The sequence below is a fragment of the Desmodus rotundus genome, chromosome 12 (genome assembly GCF_022682495.2).
Source record: "Desmodus rotundus isolate HL8 chromosome 12, HLdesRot8A.1, whole genome shotgun sequence".
NCBI lineage: Eukaryota > Metazoa > Chordata > Mammalia > Chiroptera > Phyllostomidae > Desmodus > Desmodus rotundus.
This window is the reverse complement of record NC_071398.1, coordinates 5,883,139-5,898,530: the sequence shown is the minus strand read 5'-3', so window position 1 is coordinate 5,898,530 and position 15,392 is coordinate 5,883,139. Positions and strand designations below refer to the sequence as shown.

Here is a 15,392-nt window from a genome sequence, read left to right as displayed (position 1 = left end):
GCCCCGATTGTTTACCGAGCACCCACCTTTGTGGGTGAAACGTCCCACCTCCATGCCAGGCTCCTGGTTGAGAAACATAATTGGGTCGATGTCCCTTGAACTGTATAATCTGTTCCACAAAACACAAACCTACAGTTTGTCCCCTAGTCACTTTCAAGTCCCTAAGTCCCAGGTTACGCTCAGTCTATGGAAAACATCTGTGGCAAAGTAAATCATCCTACTCTGAAAAAGACCAGAATCTATTTCTTTTTCCCCCTCTAAGTGTGTTTTGAAGTCCTGGTTGGAAAATTAGTGAAAATTGTAAATCTGTTTGCAAATCTGGTCGTGTCTAACGCTGAGATTAGGGCAAAGATTCCAATTTCAAAGGAAGAGCGTGACAACTCCAGTTAAGCGTGTCCTCGGGCACCGCCGGCAGGGCCTTCACTCACGCGCGCAGGCGCTGGATTTATTACAGGCACCCGACGTTCCCCATCAGACACCCCCCGAGTACTGACTTGAGACAGCGGGGCTCAGCCCACACTTCCTCTGCAGACCAATATATTATTATAAATTGAGCTAAACTGTTTCCTTTTCATAAGTGCTATGAAGTTCAGATTTCAGGTATCAGCACGGGGCCGAGGTCCCTCCTCAGGGCTGCTGATAGTATTTGGATTTGCAAAAAGTGAAAAGAGAGCATTTGACCACGGTTGCTTTTGTTTGTTTATTTGTTTGTTTGTTTTTAAGAGGAAGTGGAGGAAAATTCCATTTGGAAATCCAGTATGACATCTTAATGAGGAAATATATTCTCAATGCAAACCCAGGGTAGGCTGTGCTGGGCTTGGCCTGCTCAGGGGGTCCAGCTATCTCACCTGTATCTGAAGGCAAGATTTGGGAAATCAGGAAGATATATTATATCTTGGCTATCAGTTCCCATAAAATAATACTCACTTCCCCTGTTTCTCACCTACAGTAGCTAAAGGGACCTGATGTATATTTAAAATGTATAGGCACTATAACACTTAACTCAAAAGGACAATGTAAGGATTCAATATTTTCACTATTAACCAATTTCTAATACAAGAAAAAAATATAACCTTAAGAAGAAATGAAAAAGAAAGAAGCAAGTGGACCACTGGCATCTTCTTTTCTTCCCTTCTGGAACAGTTTAGTCCTAGAGCCTTTCAGGTTGGCATTGTGCTGAGGGAGGGGGAGGAGGGCACAGAGCCCAGGGCAGGGGTCAGCGCCCGAGTCAGGAGGAGGGGTGGCCCAACGCACGGTGGCAGAGCCCGAGTGGGAGGAAATGACAAATTCCAGCCCATGCCTCTTAGTAGCTGTGTCACCATGGCTAAGTGACTACATCAACCTAACCTTAATTTTTCCCTTGGCCGTATAGCTGAGACCTATTTCCTAGGGTTACTGAGAGGATTAAAAGAATGCGTGACTTGCTATTCGTCCGCAATAAAGGCGGTTGTTACTCATACACTACAATCATTCCAGACATAAGCATGCATAGAAAAAAGACTAAAAAGGAATATACGGAAACAGGCATTAACCTGATTTTGATAATCTTCTTTCATTTTATACTTTTCAGAGTTTCTTTTCTCTAGAATGAGACTAGATTGCTTTTAAAACCAGAAAAGAACACACGAGATATTAGTAAGTAAGTGGAAGATCGCTGCACTTTTACAAAGTGTATTTACTACTTTTATGAACAGAAAATTAATAAAGCTACTAAAAATGGTATCATTCTGACTCATTTCTTTTAAAGATGCAAACTGCTAATAGAAACTCCTGAATAAAGTACCCAAAGAAAAGTGGCTTATTGGCTGAAACTAACACCTACTCATACTCGGGGTATTGAACAAATATCCACATGAAGGTGGTACATTGAAAATGAAATAATAATCTGTCTACCTATACACGGTACTCAGTGACGGGGCAGAGACCTCATAATAAAAACTTCATCCCTGAGGCAAGAAGAGGACAGGAGGGGGAGATACAAACGTAACCCCAAAAGCATCCCCACACGGAGGTTCCAGTGTATTGGGTTCAAGGCTAAACAGTCTGTTTTAGAGCAGAAAACGCACTGCGCAGATGCTCCTTAGCTTACGACTGGTTACCTCTGGAAAAACCCACATACGTCGAAACTATCGTGCGTTGAAAATGCACTTAAAACACCTCACCTACTGAACGTCGTGGCCCAGCCTGGCCTACTTTAAACGTGCTTGGAATACTTAGGGTGGCCACCTGTTGGCCAAAATCTGCATGCTGCCCGGCATCGTGAAAGACGACGGTACTGCACATCGCTAGCCTGGGAAAAGACCATCATGCAAAACTCCGAGTGTGATCTCTACTGAAGAATGTTTATTGCTTTCATATTGTCATAAAGGCAAAACAAAATCTTAAGTGGAACGACGGTCAGTCGGGGACCATCTGTACATGAAACCTGAAACCCATCCCGGTCTCCCATCTGCCTCAGAGTGACGGAGTGACTGCAGACACATTCCTCACGGCAAGAGCAGTCTCTGCAGCACCCCTCACAGGGCTACCTGGGGACTGAATGAGATGCTTATGCGAAACTGATTTGTAAACTGTGAAACGATGTGCAAACGGAAGGCCAGAGATTGAGGGCTTCCTTAGATCCCTGTTTGACAAATGCAGGAATCAGCCCAGGAGCAGAATTTAAGAGGTAAAGGGACACAACAGTAAGTACCAGGGAATCCCACTGTGAGAAGCCCATTTCTTACAAAATGATCTTCCCACCTCCCCGCTGACATCAAGGGGAAAGTCTCGGAGAGGTGCTGTTACACAGTTAACTCCTAACAGTTACTAGTCTCCCTTTTAACAGAACAGGACCCAGACTCAGGGTCCTGGGAGGAAAAAAAGTAGCAGACCCTTAATACTGTTTTATTTTACCAATTTATAAAACTTTCTAGCTATGCCAAGTGATACCGGTTGTCCATTTTAAATATTCAATTACAATAAAAACTTCTACTCAAATAAATTCATTTCAGTAAAAACAAGTGAGTTCACTTAGAGAGAAATTTATGTAAGTGATAGTAAGGCGGCAAGTGGATACAGTAAGAACCTCGCGCTGGTGTGAATGACTGAGATTTGGAAAATACTCAATGAAGTAATGGCCCGAAGAGCTACTGTAAAATCCGAATTCCTAGAAGGTGAGGACCTAGGTTCATCCACTACCAGTATCTCCTCTACCACCTCATGTAGCATGCAGAACACATGCTACAAATACCTAATTGGGAGATAATTTTATCACAAATACCGGGTTTGAGCCTTGGTGCTTCCTGGCTCTAAAACCAGCACGTGAGTAGCGCCCCCAAGCAGGTAAGAGCGAGGTAGACCAGGAGTGGTCAGGAACTACAGCCAAGGAGACAGTAAACCCTGAGAAGCTTTAGGAGTATAAACAATTCACTGTACAGTGGAAAGCAAGCTGAACGCCTACAAATAAAACACTACACTTAGGGCAAAGAAGTAAAAAGGAAGCTCCCCACACTGCACAGCTTCGGTTAACTTAACCTCCACAGAAACAGTGCTTCCGGAAGAACTCCATGACAGGTGCCGAGAAAGGCCCCGCTCAGTGTTGGGTCGGCGACTCCTGAGCAGAAACTAAATACAGCACTGGTGGAGAAAACCACATTCCCACTAAGATCTAACAGAGACAGGGAAATATTTTTAAAACTTCGCGATGATAAGTTGATTTAGATGATTCCGTGGCTCTGATGAGGATTCCTGAAAATTGTTTAGAACATTTGCACAACTCCAGAAACACTGAGAATGAAAAGTAACTTTCAAAAATGAGCTGTAGCTCAAAAAAGCAGACAAACAAACTAGGTACGTGTCTAAGTTTCCTTATCACTATACGATACTTGCAAAGTGTATTTCAAAAGACACATTCAAAATATGTAGCCAATAACGTAACACTTAGACAATAGAGAATCATAGGATGTCGACCCTCCGAATTACCCAGCATAAAGTAGCAGTCTCCTTGGCGAAGGGGTATGGCCAAGCCGGGTGTCTCTATGTCCCAGGAGATCTTGAAGCCCACGTGCCAGATATCAGGATCTCTGCCTTCGAGCTGAGGGTCATCCTCACTTTCCTCATCGGGGCCTGTTGAAGAGGAGACGGTGATCAGACCGAAAATGTTTCCTCGAAAGTCCTGGGACCACAATGCTTACCTTAGGAATCCTTGAAATGTTAACAGAAACATAGTCCTTTTATAACAAACTTTTTTTACAAAAACAGTCCTTAGACTATTTTTAACATTTATGTTTAGTTTAAAAATTTTGATATGTTGAGGAAATAACCACAGTTATCAAGGGAAAAAATACTATTTTGTTAAATTCCATGCAAATAAGTTAGAAAAATCTACATTAAATGGCTAGTTTTTAGGAATGTATTAAGCACCAAATCCACCCCAGAAGAGAAAGAAAAGCTAAACAAGATACAGAAGATATAGAGAAAGTTGTCAAAGAAGTATTTCCCAGGAAAACGTAGGCCGAGAGAACTATAATACGAAGGAGAATACTCATTAATATTCCCCTTTGAATACTCATTAATATTCTCCTACATGAAATATTCTCTGTACTTGCACTACATATGTAGTGCATTGTACATGCAACCACCATTACATAGGAAACAAGGAAGGCTGAGCATGAAGGAAGAGATGACCATCCTATCAAATATGTAGTGCAGGTACACAGAATATTTCAAGAAGGACACTCCAGACTGCCTTTTCTAAGAACCATGTGGCTGGAGTACACGGGTGAGACCCAAAGGACGACAGACATGGCAAGTAGCACATGAAAAAACAACAGAAATAGTTTAAGACATTTTTTCATATGTCCCTCTCCGGTCAAATCAACTGTAACTCAACTTTAAAAAAGAAATGACTTCAAACTACAAATACAATGATTTTCAGGGGGGGGTTAATACCACTGAGTATAAGGTTATTCTAATAAGGGTTATCTTCACAGGCCAGCGAGCTGGTTGAATACTTTCCCCTCTAACTTGCATCCTCACACTCTTCTCAATGTGGCACCAATACAGTCCCGGATGGCAAACAGAGACAGTCATTGCAATCCGTGTTTCCTGGTGTCTCCCATAAATCCAGCACCTTTGAAATGTGCTCATTAAAATAATGTTCTGCTGAGGCTTTGTTTCCCCTTGGACTGGGTAGGGAGGGGGGAAGCTGTAGGTTTGATCGATTTTTTATTGCATAAGTATAGTGTTGCTCACTTTCTCGATAAAATCAACTTGTAATTATCTACAGCAACTGCAAGTGATTACTCTTGCCTTGTGTTATTTTGGAAACGAGCAGAGGCAACAGGCTCCTACTTGCCTGGATGCCCCCGAATGGAGTTTCAGTGTCTCAGTGTGTTTGGTGCATCCCTGGTTCCCACTAACCAGGCTATTATAGAGGTAAATAATGTGCCAAAATACAAAACTAAAAAAAAAAAGTCCTGGGTGGTGTGGCTTAGTGGACTGAGTGCCAGAGTGTGAACCAAAGGGCTGCCAGTTCGATTCCCAGTCAGGGCACATGCCTAGGTTGTGGGCCAGGTCCTCAGTAGAGGGCGCTCAAGAGGTAACCACACATTGATATTTCTCTCCCTCTCTTTCTCCTTTCCCCTCTCTAAAAATAAACAAATACAATCTTTTAAAAAAAAAACCCACCAAGTTTAAATGTAAGTTTCAAATGTCTAAAACTCACCTCCCCCAAATTAACCAATTTGATTTTTTATACTACATAGTTTTTAGAAAAAATTAGTTCCACTTAATAAAAGATAAATTCCAGCAAATACTTTGTTTACATTTTTAAAGCTACATGCAACCACCGTTACATAGGAAACAAGGAAGGCTGAGCATAAAGGAAGAGATGACCATCCTATCAAATAAAATATATCGCTTGAATTTTTGTACCATATTCAATAATATACACCATTAATATTACATGTCAATCATTTCCCTGATACTTACGTATATATCCGTCATCACCACACAATTAAAAATAGCCCTATTTGGCCAAGAGCTAAGATTTCTAAGACTCTGGCCCTGCCGATTATATTCTCTGTTCCCTGAATCCCACACCTAGAGAGGCTTAAATAGCAGGTAGGTCCCTTCCTGTGCATGTCAGGAGTGGCCCAGAAGTTGCAGATGGTCAGCGGGTATAAGAAACCTAATGACGCCTTCTCTATTCAGAGTTGACCTATGACATCCCAGTGTTTGCGATGGGGAATCTTTCCTTTATAATTTATATTTTTATTTAAGTACAGTTGACATTCAATCTTATATTGGTTATATTGGTTTCAGGCATAGGATATAGTGATTTGACATTTGTACACCTTAAATTTTGAGCACTCCACTAATTCTAGTGCTCACCTGTCACCGTGTACACTTATCACAGTATTAGCGACTACGGACCCCTCCCCCTTTTCACCCACCCCTCCACTCCTCCCTCTGGTGACCAACCTTTGGTCTCTGTTTCTGAGTCTGTGCTCATTCTGTTTGCTTTGTTTTTACACCCAACAAATCTGTTTGTTTGTTTTTTTAACGGAAAGAGAACGTGAAGTGGGCAGGTGTGGGGTGTTGGGAAGACACAAGGAGAGAAATGGCAGGTGGATATACACGAACATAATCTATGCTAAGTTGCAGGATTGTCACCAGAACGGAATGGATTTGCAAGAGAAGAGGCTAGAGAGCCCGCAGGGCCAGGACACAGAGGGCTTTGTGAAACACGGCTGCTAAGTGCAGTGACAGACACGAGAGACCATTGCTCTGAATGGCCCCTCCAAAAGGTGGAAGCTGCTGTGGGCAGACTTTGTACAATCTTTCTGGACAGGTTTCCAAAGGAATGGCAAACGGCACTAGCCGAAGAACATTTGGGAGACCCTCCGGCAGGACTCCATCCCTAGGAAAGGAAGACTAGCCAAGGAGAGGCCTCCCTGGAAGAGTCCCACGAGGAAGAGACGCTTCCCTGCGGGTGGGGAGAAACGGAGTCCCGCCTGCTGCTCCCGCAGAGCACCCTCCGTCTCTGCCACTGGGGAGGGAACGGTCTGAGGAAATGGAGAATTCGGATAAGTTTGAAGGGGAAACCTAATCAGCCCCAGCTCAGAATCTGTAACTAGAAGCTGCTCTCAGGTGCCGCAGAAGAAGCAATGCAGGCCATACATAGTCCCTCGTCACAGGTACACTGCAAAGGTAATTATAAGTTTTCTGGGATTTCAGGAGAAATACTGAAAACTCCTCACCGAGGAATCTGAGGCCCTTCACCATGATGTCTGGCTCTGTCAGCTTTCAGATTAAGCATTTGAAAAAAAAAATTTTAAGATATAAATATTCACATAAGTGGGAGAACCTCATTACATCATTTTTCATGGACTTGGTGGGAAAAAAGTATAAGTAAGGAAAAGAGAGAAAAATTGCTCTGGGGCTCTTCGCTAAAGCTTCAAAACCACTACATTATCTAAAGTAAAATACGAAACGAGGAAAGGAAGCAGAAATACTTCTCAAACAACACTTCCTCCAAACCGGAGCTTCTAACAAGAGAGGATAAGAACCCAGGGCAACCCCAGGAGAGAGCAGAGTGTCCAGAGTTACCTGGACACTTACAGGTAACCTTTCCGTTGTAAGATCCCACCAGAAGAAGGCACAGAAGGTAACCGTCCAGAGTAGAGCCGGTTGGAATACTCTGGAAGCTAGTTCTCCAAGAAAATATATCTGATACTTCTGAAGCTCTCGAGAGGAGATTTAGACAGGGACAGATTTAGGTTTGACTGGCCATGACTACACAGCCAACCACCCAAACGAACGAAACACCAGAGCACTACTACCAAGGGAAAAAATAAAACGTGGAAAGAAAAGGAAAACTGGCCCAAGTTTACTACGAGGCGCTGGGTAGTGCGTTCACGGCCATGGTAACTACAAAGACTGCATCCCGGTGTAACTAAGTGCACCCGTCTCAGGGCTGGGGGGACCAGGAAGAGTGTGCAGCAGTGGCGGACAGGGAGAGCTAAGAGGCCAAAGTCAGTCCTCACTTTCCGTGTTGGAAGCCTATCAAGAATGCCCTGAACAATGTAAGTACAATGCTTCCTTTCAAAAGCATTGCCCGAAAGAAAAGAGTAAGAAGGGTTGCCTCTGAGGAAATGCAAACAGGGAGAAAAGGCACAGATAACTGCTGTTTTTGCTTAACAAAATGGATAATTTGAATAAAAACTTAAAATAACATTTACTGAATATGTACAATGTGCTAAACTGTTAGCATTTCACGTATGTTTAACCCTCACAGTGCTGAGGTGGGATTCCCTCGGTTCTTATCACTCTTACAAACGAGAAAACTGAGTCAGGAAGAATTTAAGCAACTTGCCTAAGGTCCCACCACTAATTAATGTCAACCTGAAGGATGTCATTCAACAGTACGGGATTTAATTGCCCACCTGTGTCACAGACAATAAAGCTTGTCCCACTCCAGTTTGTCTTCTCATCTCCCACTCGTTACATTAATACATCATTAAAAGTTCAGCCAATTCATGGAGAAAATATTTGCAAATCACATATCTGATAAGAGGCTGAGATCCATAATACATAAACAAGTCATAACACTCAACAATTTTTTTAAAAAGCCAAAAATGGGCAAAGGACTTGAATAGACATTTCTGCAAAGAAGATGAACAAATGACCAATGAGCACATGACAAGGTGCTCAGCATCATTAGTCGTTAGGGAAAGGCAGTAGAAATGACTTCACACCGACTGGGGTGGCTATTACCTAACCCCAACAAAACAGGCACAAGCAGAAACAAGTGTCCGTACAGATGTGGACAAATGAGGCTCCGCTGCTGGGAACGGTATGGGAGCTGCTCGAAAAAATAAACCTGTAACTATCATTTGATCCGGCAATCTCAGACTAAACACACAAAAGAAGTAAAACCAGGGGCTCAAACAGATATTTGTTTTGCTCATTGCAGCATTAGTCGTGATAGCCAACAGGGAACAACAAACCAGATGCCCAGCAATGGACAAATGGAGAAAGAAAACAGAACACAGACAGTGGACTTTTACTCATCGTTGAAAAGAAATACAGTTCTGACACGTGCTACACCACAGGTGGACCGCAACTACATTACGGTAAGTAAATACGCCCTTCACGTAAGGACAAACACCGTGTGGCCCCACCTACGTGAGGCCCCTAGAGCAGCCGGGAACAGAGAGAGAGTGGAGCAGCAGTTACCCTGGGCGGGGCCGGGGGGGGGGGGGGGGGGCGGGGCAGGGAACAGACAGTCACTGCTTAATGGGGGCAGAGTCTCAGCTGGAGGCGAGGGACACGTTCTGGCTGGCAGTGACGATTACACAACAACGTGACTATCTCCAATGCCACCGAATTGCGATTTACCAGTAGTTCCGTGTGGTGGGAAATCTTCATGCTCTGTAGATTTCACCACAATAAAAAAGGAAGAAAAAATAAACCACTCATACACACGATAACATGGATGAGTCTCAAAAGAACTATGCCAAGTGAAAGAAGCCAGACCTCCCCCAAAATCACACTGTATAATTCTATGAATATAAGGTTGTAGGAAAGGCCCACTGATAGTCTAGTGACAGAGGCAGAGCAGTGGCTGCCTGAAGCGAGGGGGCAGGGAGGGAAGGGGGGGTCACAAAGAGGGACTACAGGGGCACGAGGAGACTTCTAGGGGCAACGGGCATATGTGTTCCCTATCCCGACCGTGGTGGCGATGGCCTCACGGGGGTGTTAAAACTGATGCAATTGTAAACTTGAGTTACGTGTGGTTTACTGCCTATAAATTACACCTCAATGAAGCCATGGAGGGAGGCGGACATCAACCATGCTGTTGGCCAGCTTTGACTCGTGGGAGATGTCGCTGAAGGTCTTCCTTTGTCACCGGCACGGAGCATCTCCACTCTTTTCCGGTGGAAAAGATGGGACTGTGTGCACAGGCTCATCACCACCTCTGCCTCTTCTTACCTGGCCCACGTCTCTAGGGTGGGGGACTGCACCCGCCTTCCCGCTCTCCTACCACCGGGATGCCTCCCTTCTCCTCACACATTCAATGGCTCCCCGTCCCCAGGACCAGCCCGGCATTTTGCACACGACACTAAATTTGCCCTAAATTCCGCCCACCCGCACCCCCCGGCCTTGCCTGTCCTCCCTTCTGTTACTCCTCCCTCTTCTCTCACTCAGTGCCATCCGCACGTGCTGCTTCCGAAACTTCACGACCTCATGTTCCAAATCCCCTCCACGTGCAGTGGGCTCTCTTTTCACCCACTCTCAGCTTCTAGCCTTTGCTTCAATGTCTCCTTCTAAAGGAAGCCCGACGTTCCTAGTTGGCTGTAAGCCTGTGCCTCACGCCTGCCATACAGTCTACTGATCTGTGTCTTTCCCGCCTCTCCTTGCTGAAATGGAAGCTGTATGAGGGCAGGTACTTTTGTTCATTGCGATAGGCTCAGCACTGAGAAGTGAGCTTGGCAAATAGTAGCTGCTTTCTGTCGGCTGAATAAATAACTGCATGGGGATAAAAAAACATGTGACTTCTAAGACCAAACAAGTTTTATTGAGCAGCGTTAAGTGACTTTACAATAACACGATGTAAACGAGCTTTGAGACCTTACGCAGGAATGCTGGGAGGCCAAGGAAAACATCAAATATCATAGCATTTTTAAAAGGATAAATGCTCCCAAACCCTAAGCTGCAGTTACAGTCTAGCTTTCCACGGTCTCCGAGATGAGCTGAGAAGTATACAGATTTCACAGTGACGGAACAAATCTCCACCCTTAGGTGGATTCGCCTCGTCCCAAGTCGAAGACATGAATGGGAACAGGAGAGTTAAAAGGAAATCGCTGCAGAGTCTCGACCTTCCAGCCTGTCACTTACGCAACAGGGGGCAGGGTCAGCCTCCCTTCCTCCTTGGCCCTTCATGAGAGACTGAGAAAATATAAGATCAAGAATCTGCAATATTTGGCAATCTTTGGCCCTGAAATATCTTAAGAATTGCTTTTCCTATAAAGACAATGTCCCAGAGAATGGGTCCTTCCAAGAAAACAAAAAGGGTAACCAATGAGTTATGTTGGCTAAGTGATCTTTTTGAAGGTGTTCCAGTGTTAAGAACAGGGTGTAGGACCATAAAAAACAATGAGTTTTTAATGCCTTTCCTGCTAAAATTGATGGGGCTGGGTTGTTTGTTTGTTTGTTTGTTTTAATATCCTGCAGTAACTTGCAACTGCCAGCAAAGCTAGAATAGAACAATCACAGGCTCTCCCTATTTATGCACGGCTCCCCAAAGCCATTCCTGATTAAAAGTCGTACCATTTCAATCTCCCTACTGGAGAGATCTATGAACTAGCACTGCTTGGGAAGCCAATGGCTTTGGTGTATAATTACACGTGTCCTGTATAAATTACTTCTCGGAGAAATAAACCAGAGAGGAGTGACCAGCTCACGGTAAACCTGCATGAAGATTTCACTGGGAAAAGGCATTGGGATCAAAGTCCAGAAAGATCTTAAGCGTCACCTGAATTTAATTTCACCAGGAGGTAATCGCCTCTTTTCTGAACTCCCAATGCATCTTACAGGAATCTTTCCCATAGCATGTAACTCTCTCTCATCACTAAGTAACAGTGTGACCTTGGACAAGTCACTTCCATTCTCCCCATCTCCATGTTTCCCTATGTGAAATGAGAGGCTTGAGCTACGTGATTTCCAAAGTCCCTTCCAGACCAGATGTTCAGCATTTCGCCATTGGAATCACATGAGCTCACCTCCCCTCACCTATCCTTTCAAGGCAAGAAGGGTGTTTGATTTACCTTTGAAGCCTCCGTGCTATCCGGAACAGCTCAGTGCACTTCCCTTAGCAAGTGCTCGACAAACAAGTTCAAGGGCCCAGAACACAGTACCATTCTCTGAAATGTCTACTCTGCCCTTTTTAAGCCCTTCCCAACCCCAAACATAATTTTAACCCAAAGAGCTCTCTTCGAGTCTGCCTAAACATACCTCTGGCAGGATTCTAAGGAGGCCAGAGAAACAAGCATGTCCCTTGTCACCTGGAAGAAGTCACTTGCAAGAGAGGTACCACCGAAAGCTTTTCAGGTACATGCACTGTAAACCACCTGAGCCACTGTCACGCATGCAGCCCGAGACCTCGAGCGAGGCTCCACTTCACGGAGCCAACGACGTCTAATCACCCCAGAGGCTGTGTGGAAAGGCCACGGCCAACGCTGTGGGGAGAGGGAAGAGAGGGTGTCAGGACCTGCACGGAAGAGCAGGTAGAACATTCCTTTAACTTGTTCAGGGGTGGACACTTAAAAATCCAAATCCCAAAGAAATCTATAATGCAGGAAACACCCGCTGAGGAGGCATTCGGCCAAAGCTGTTAGGACCCTGGAGCCAAAATGCACAGGTTCAAATCCCAGCTCTGCTAATCCATACGGTATAGCCGTGGAAAAGTGAAGCATCCTTCCATGCCTCAGTTTCCTCATCTGTAAAATGAGGATAACAGTAGTACTTCGATCATGAGGTTGTTATACAAAGTGAATAAGTTAATCCACGTAAAATGCTTATCCCGTGGGTGTCACATAGTAGGTACGCAATAAAGGAGAGCTGCCAGTATTGCCTTTATTAGTAGACAGACTTCGGGGAGTCTCGGGGGTTACAGATTCCAGCCCTGCAGTCCCCGACTCCAGGTGAAAACCGAAGGGTAAACCTTTATAAGGTTATGTGCATTTGTACACTTTATCAGTCCTAACTAGTCCTGACCACAGAAACTATTCATTAAAAAGTTAAATTCCTTTTGAGAGATATTCTAGATTTCAGAAACGACTGGGTCACCCACACTCTGGGAGGACAATGGGACTATTAAGCTGCAGGGCCGAGAGGACCTGGAGCACAAAGACACCTTTGTGGCCGCCCAGGGCGCCACATACCGCGGCCTCCGTCTCAGAGCGCTGCCTCCTTTCGAAGGAAACCAGCAAACTCCATTGTTGGTTCACATCAGAGTTCTTGGACGTGATAGTTCTCAGAGCCCTGGCAAGGCCTCACTAAAGATCAGAGGATCTCGGAGCTTTCCATTAGGACAGCATCAAATCCCCTCCAAGTGATTTTCTCAAGTCAGCAGCAGCATTTGAGACGCCAAGGAACCCGGTGAAATTTCCAGCCGCTGCACTAGGTCCTCGTTCTGGGCTCGAGGCCTAAGGTCGAGTTAGAAAATAGCTTAGGTATCCTGGGGAGCATTCTGAGACTGGGAAGTGGTAAGAAACTGAAAGAAAACCACGAGGATTTCTTTTTTCCAATCCCTTTTTGCAAAACAAGTCATTTTAGTAAACAAAAAACTAGCAACGACAACAAGATCCAATTAAAAAAAAAAAACCATTGTTAGAAAAACCCTTAAAAGTTCCCGTTCATTCCCTCATGCGCTATCAGGCACTCTGGGTTTCCAAGCATCTTTCAGTACACAAGTGGAAGAGATGCCCAGGCAAGAGAGCAAACCTGTATCTTCTATTCCGTTGTCAGATGACCAGGCAAAAAGAGAGAGCCGGCAGGGATCACGCTGTGCTCGGCAGCTTCAGCCGCCTTTGTAATAGCCCTGTCCTGAAAAACTGTAGTAGACCCCAAACACACAGAAACTGAACAACAGAAGGAAAACTGGGGCGGGCCACATGAAAAGGTAGCCTGGGATCTGCGCTCCAAGGGGTCCTGGAGAAAGAGCCCACCACACCCACCCTGTTCAGTCTCAATGCACAGGACAGGTGCGGGGCTGGAGAGTTCCCTGAGCAGAGAGGACTGTGTGCTCACCCCCCACCAGTCAGGACAGGATGAAGCCCAGAACGAGCCCATGTTTGACAAGTCACTCCCAACAAGACAGTGACGTCAACCACAGTAAAATATTTTGGCAAGACGGGAAAAGTGCACCTGTGGGAACCTGGAGAGATTGGACAGATTTCTGTTTTCCCGGAGCTTTCTCTGCAACTTCCTGATCTTCTCTGCATACGAGAGAAAGGCCTTCACTGCATGAAACCAAGACACCGCTCTGAGGGCCCGGGAGGGACAAAGTGACAGTGAGCCAGGCGGCACAGCTGCGTGAGAAAGAGGTGTGTTCTGCAGATGGGCAGCTGTGGCGAGCCTAAAAAGGACACACAACGCCTGTGTTCACACACACACATACACATGCACGCACGCTCACATGTACGCCCAGAGCCTCCACACAGCTCCAGCCTGGGACACTCAGGCAGCTGCCCCACCGAGCGGACTGTACCTTCACAGCTGTAACTGTACACCGCCACGGCCGACCTGTCCACCAGATTCTCGTCGTGGTGCCAGCTCACCGCCATCTTCCCCATGCCGAAGTAAGGTTCCTCTTTCAGGTAGGGCATTTTCTGCGGATCCATGAAGTTCAGCAAAGTCACGTTGTATGCAGACCTGTTCTTAATGTCCACTTCATCTTGGCTGTCGAAAGAGCCCAAGCCGACCCGGGGGAAATCCGGCCCTATGCACACTGGCACGACGTCGATATTCGCTCTGTCCTTGGCGACCAGCTCCTCCCAAGTCTGGATGGTCTCGATGCGCAGGTACTCGTTGAGCTTGAGGAAGGTCTGGCAGGCAGCCGCTATCTCGGCCTCGTGGTAGTTTGCGGTAGAGCCCTTCACGGGCCAGGGGACGGAGAAGAGCCTGGTGTTCAGGTACTTGTAGGTGCAGCCGGGGTTGCCGATGAGGATGCGCGAGACCGGGGTGAGCAGGTCTTTGCCCTGGATGCGGACCAGGTCCCGAAACAGGCAGCCATGCTTGTGCAGGGCGCCGAAGGCTTCCTGCACGTCCTTGTGGAGCTCCTCCGGGACGCTGCCGGCTTCGCGGAGGACGAGTTTGGGGTATTTCAGCTGCCACTAAAGCAAAACCAGAGCAAAAAGGTGTGTTTATGGAGGGTGTTGATTTCAGTATTGCCAAAAGGTGTTTCTTTATACTCATCAGGGGAAATAAATACATTTCAAAAACCTGTCCAGTGGTATTTCTAAAGAGGATTCACATCCCTCTACCCTAAAATAGAGGAGTAAGTAACGCAACTGTCGCCAACTCTGCAGTTGAGATCGCAGGTCCGAGCTCAAGTGGCAACCTTTCATACACAAACAAAATAATGTAATAATTTAGGCTTTGATCTCTCAGGCTCCCTCCATGACCACTTCCGCCCTCAATCTGTCTTCCAGCCTGTGGCCCTCCAGGAAACATAATTCTATTACTTAACTGCCCGTCTCCTAGGTATTCAGTGCTCGCTATGGGCCATGTACTATTCTCAGTGGTTGACCTACACAAACTCATTTACTTCCCACACGTTTAAGTGGCAATGCTATTCTGACCTTCTGTTTACAGATGGGGATACTGAAGCCTAGAGACATCTT

The 15,392-nt window shown here is 45.7% G+C and overlaps 1 protein-coding gene across 2 annotated transcripts in view; it reads right to left on the bottom strand.

Annotated features, from left to right (window-relative positions):
- FTO (FTO alpha-ketoglutarate dependent dioxygenase) overlaps positions 1-15,392 on the bottom strand; it is a 314,052-nt gene that overhangs the window by 201,728 nt on the left and 96,932 nt on the right. For both annotated transcript variants that reach the window (XM_024551436.4, XM_045188382.3), the window contains exons 3-4: positions 14,258-14,882; positions 3,964-4,107 (exon numbers count right to left, since the gene is read on the bottom strand). In XM_024551436.4, the coding sequence (XP_024407204.2) occupies positions 3,964-4,107; positions 14,258-14,882 (769 nt within the window). The remainder of the gene's footprint in view (positions 1-3,963; positions 4,108-14,257; positions 14,883-15,392) is intronic.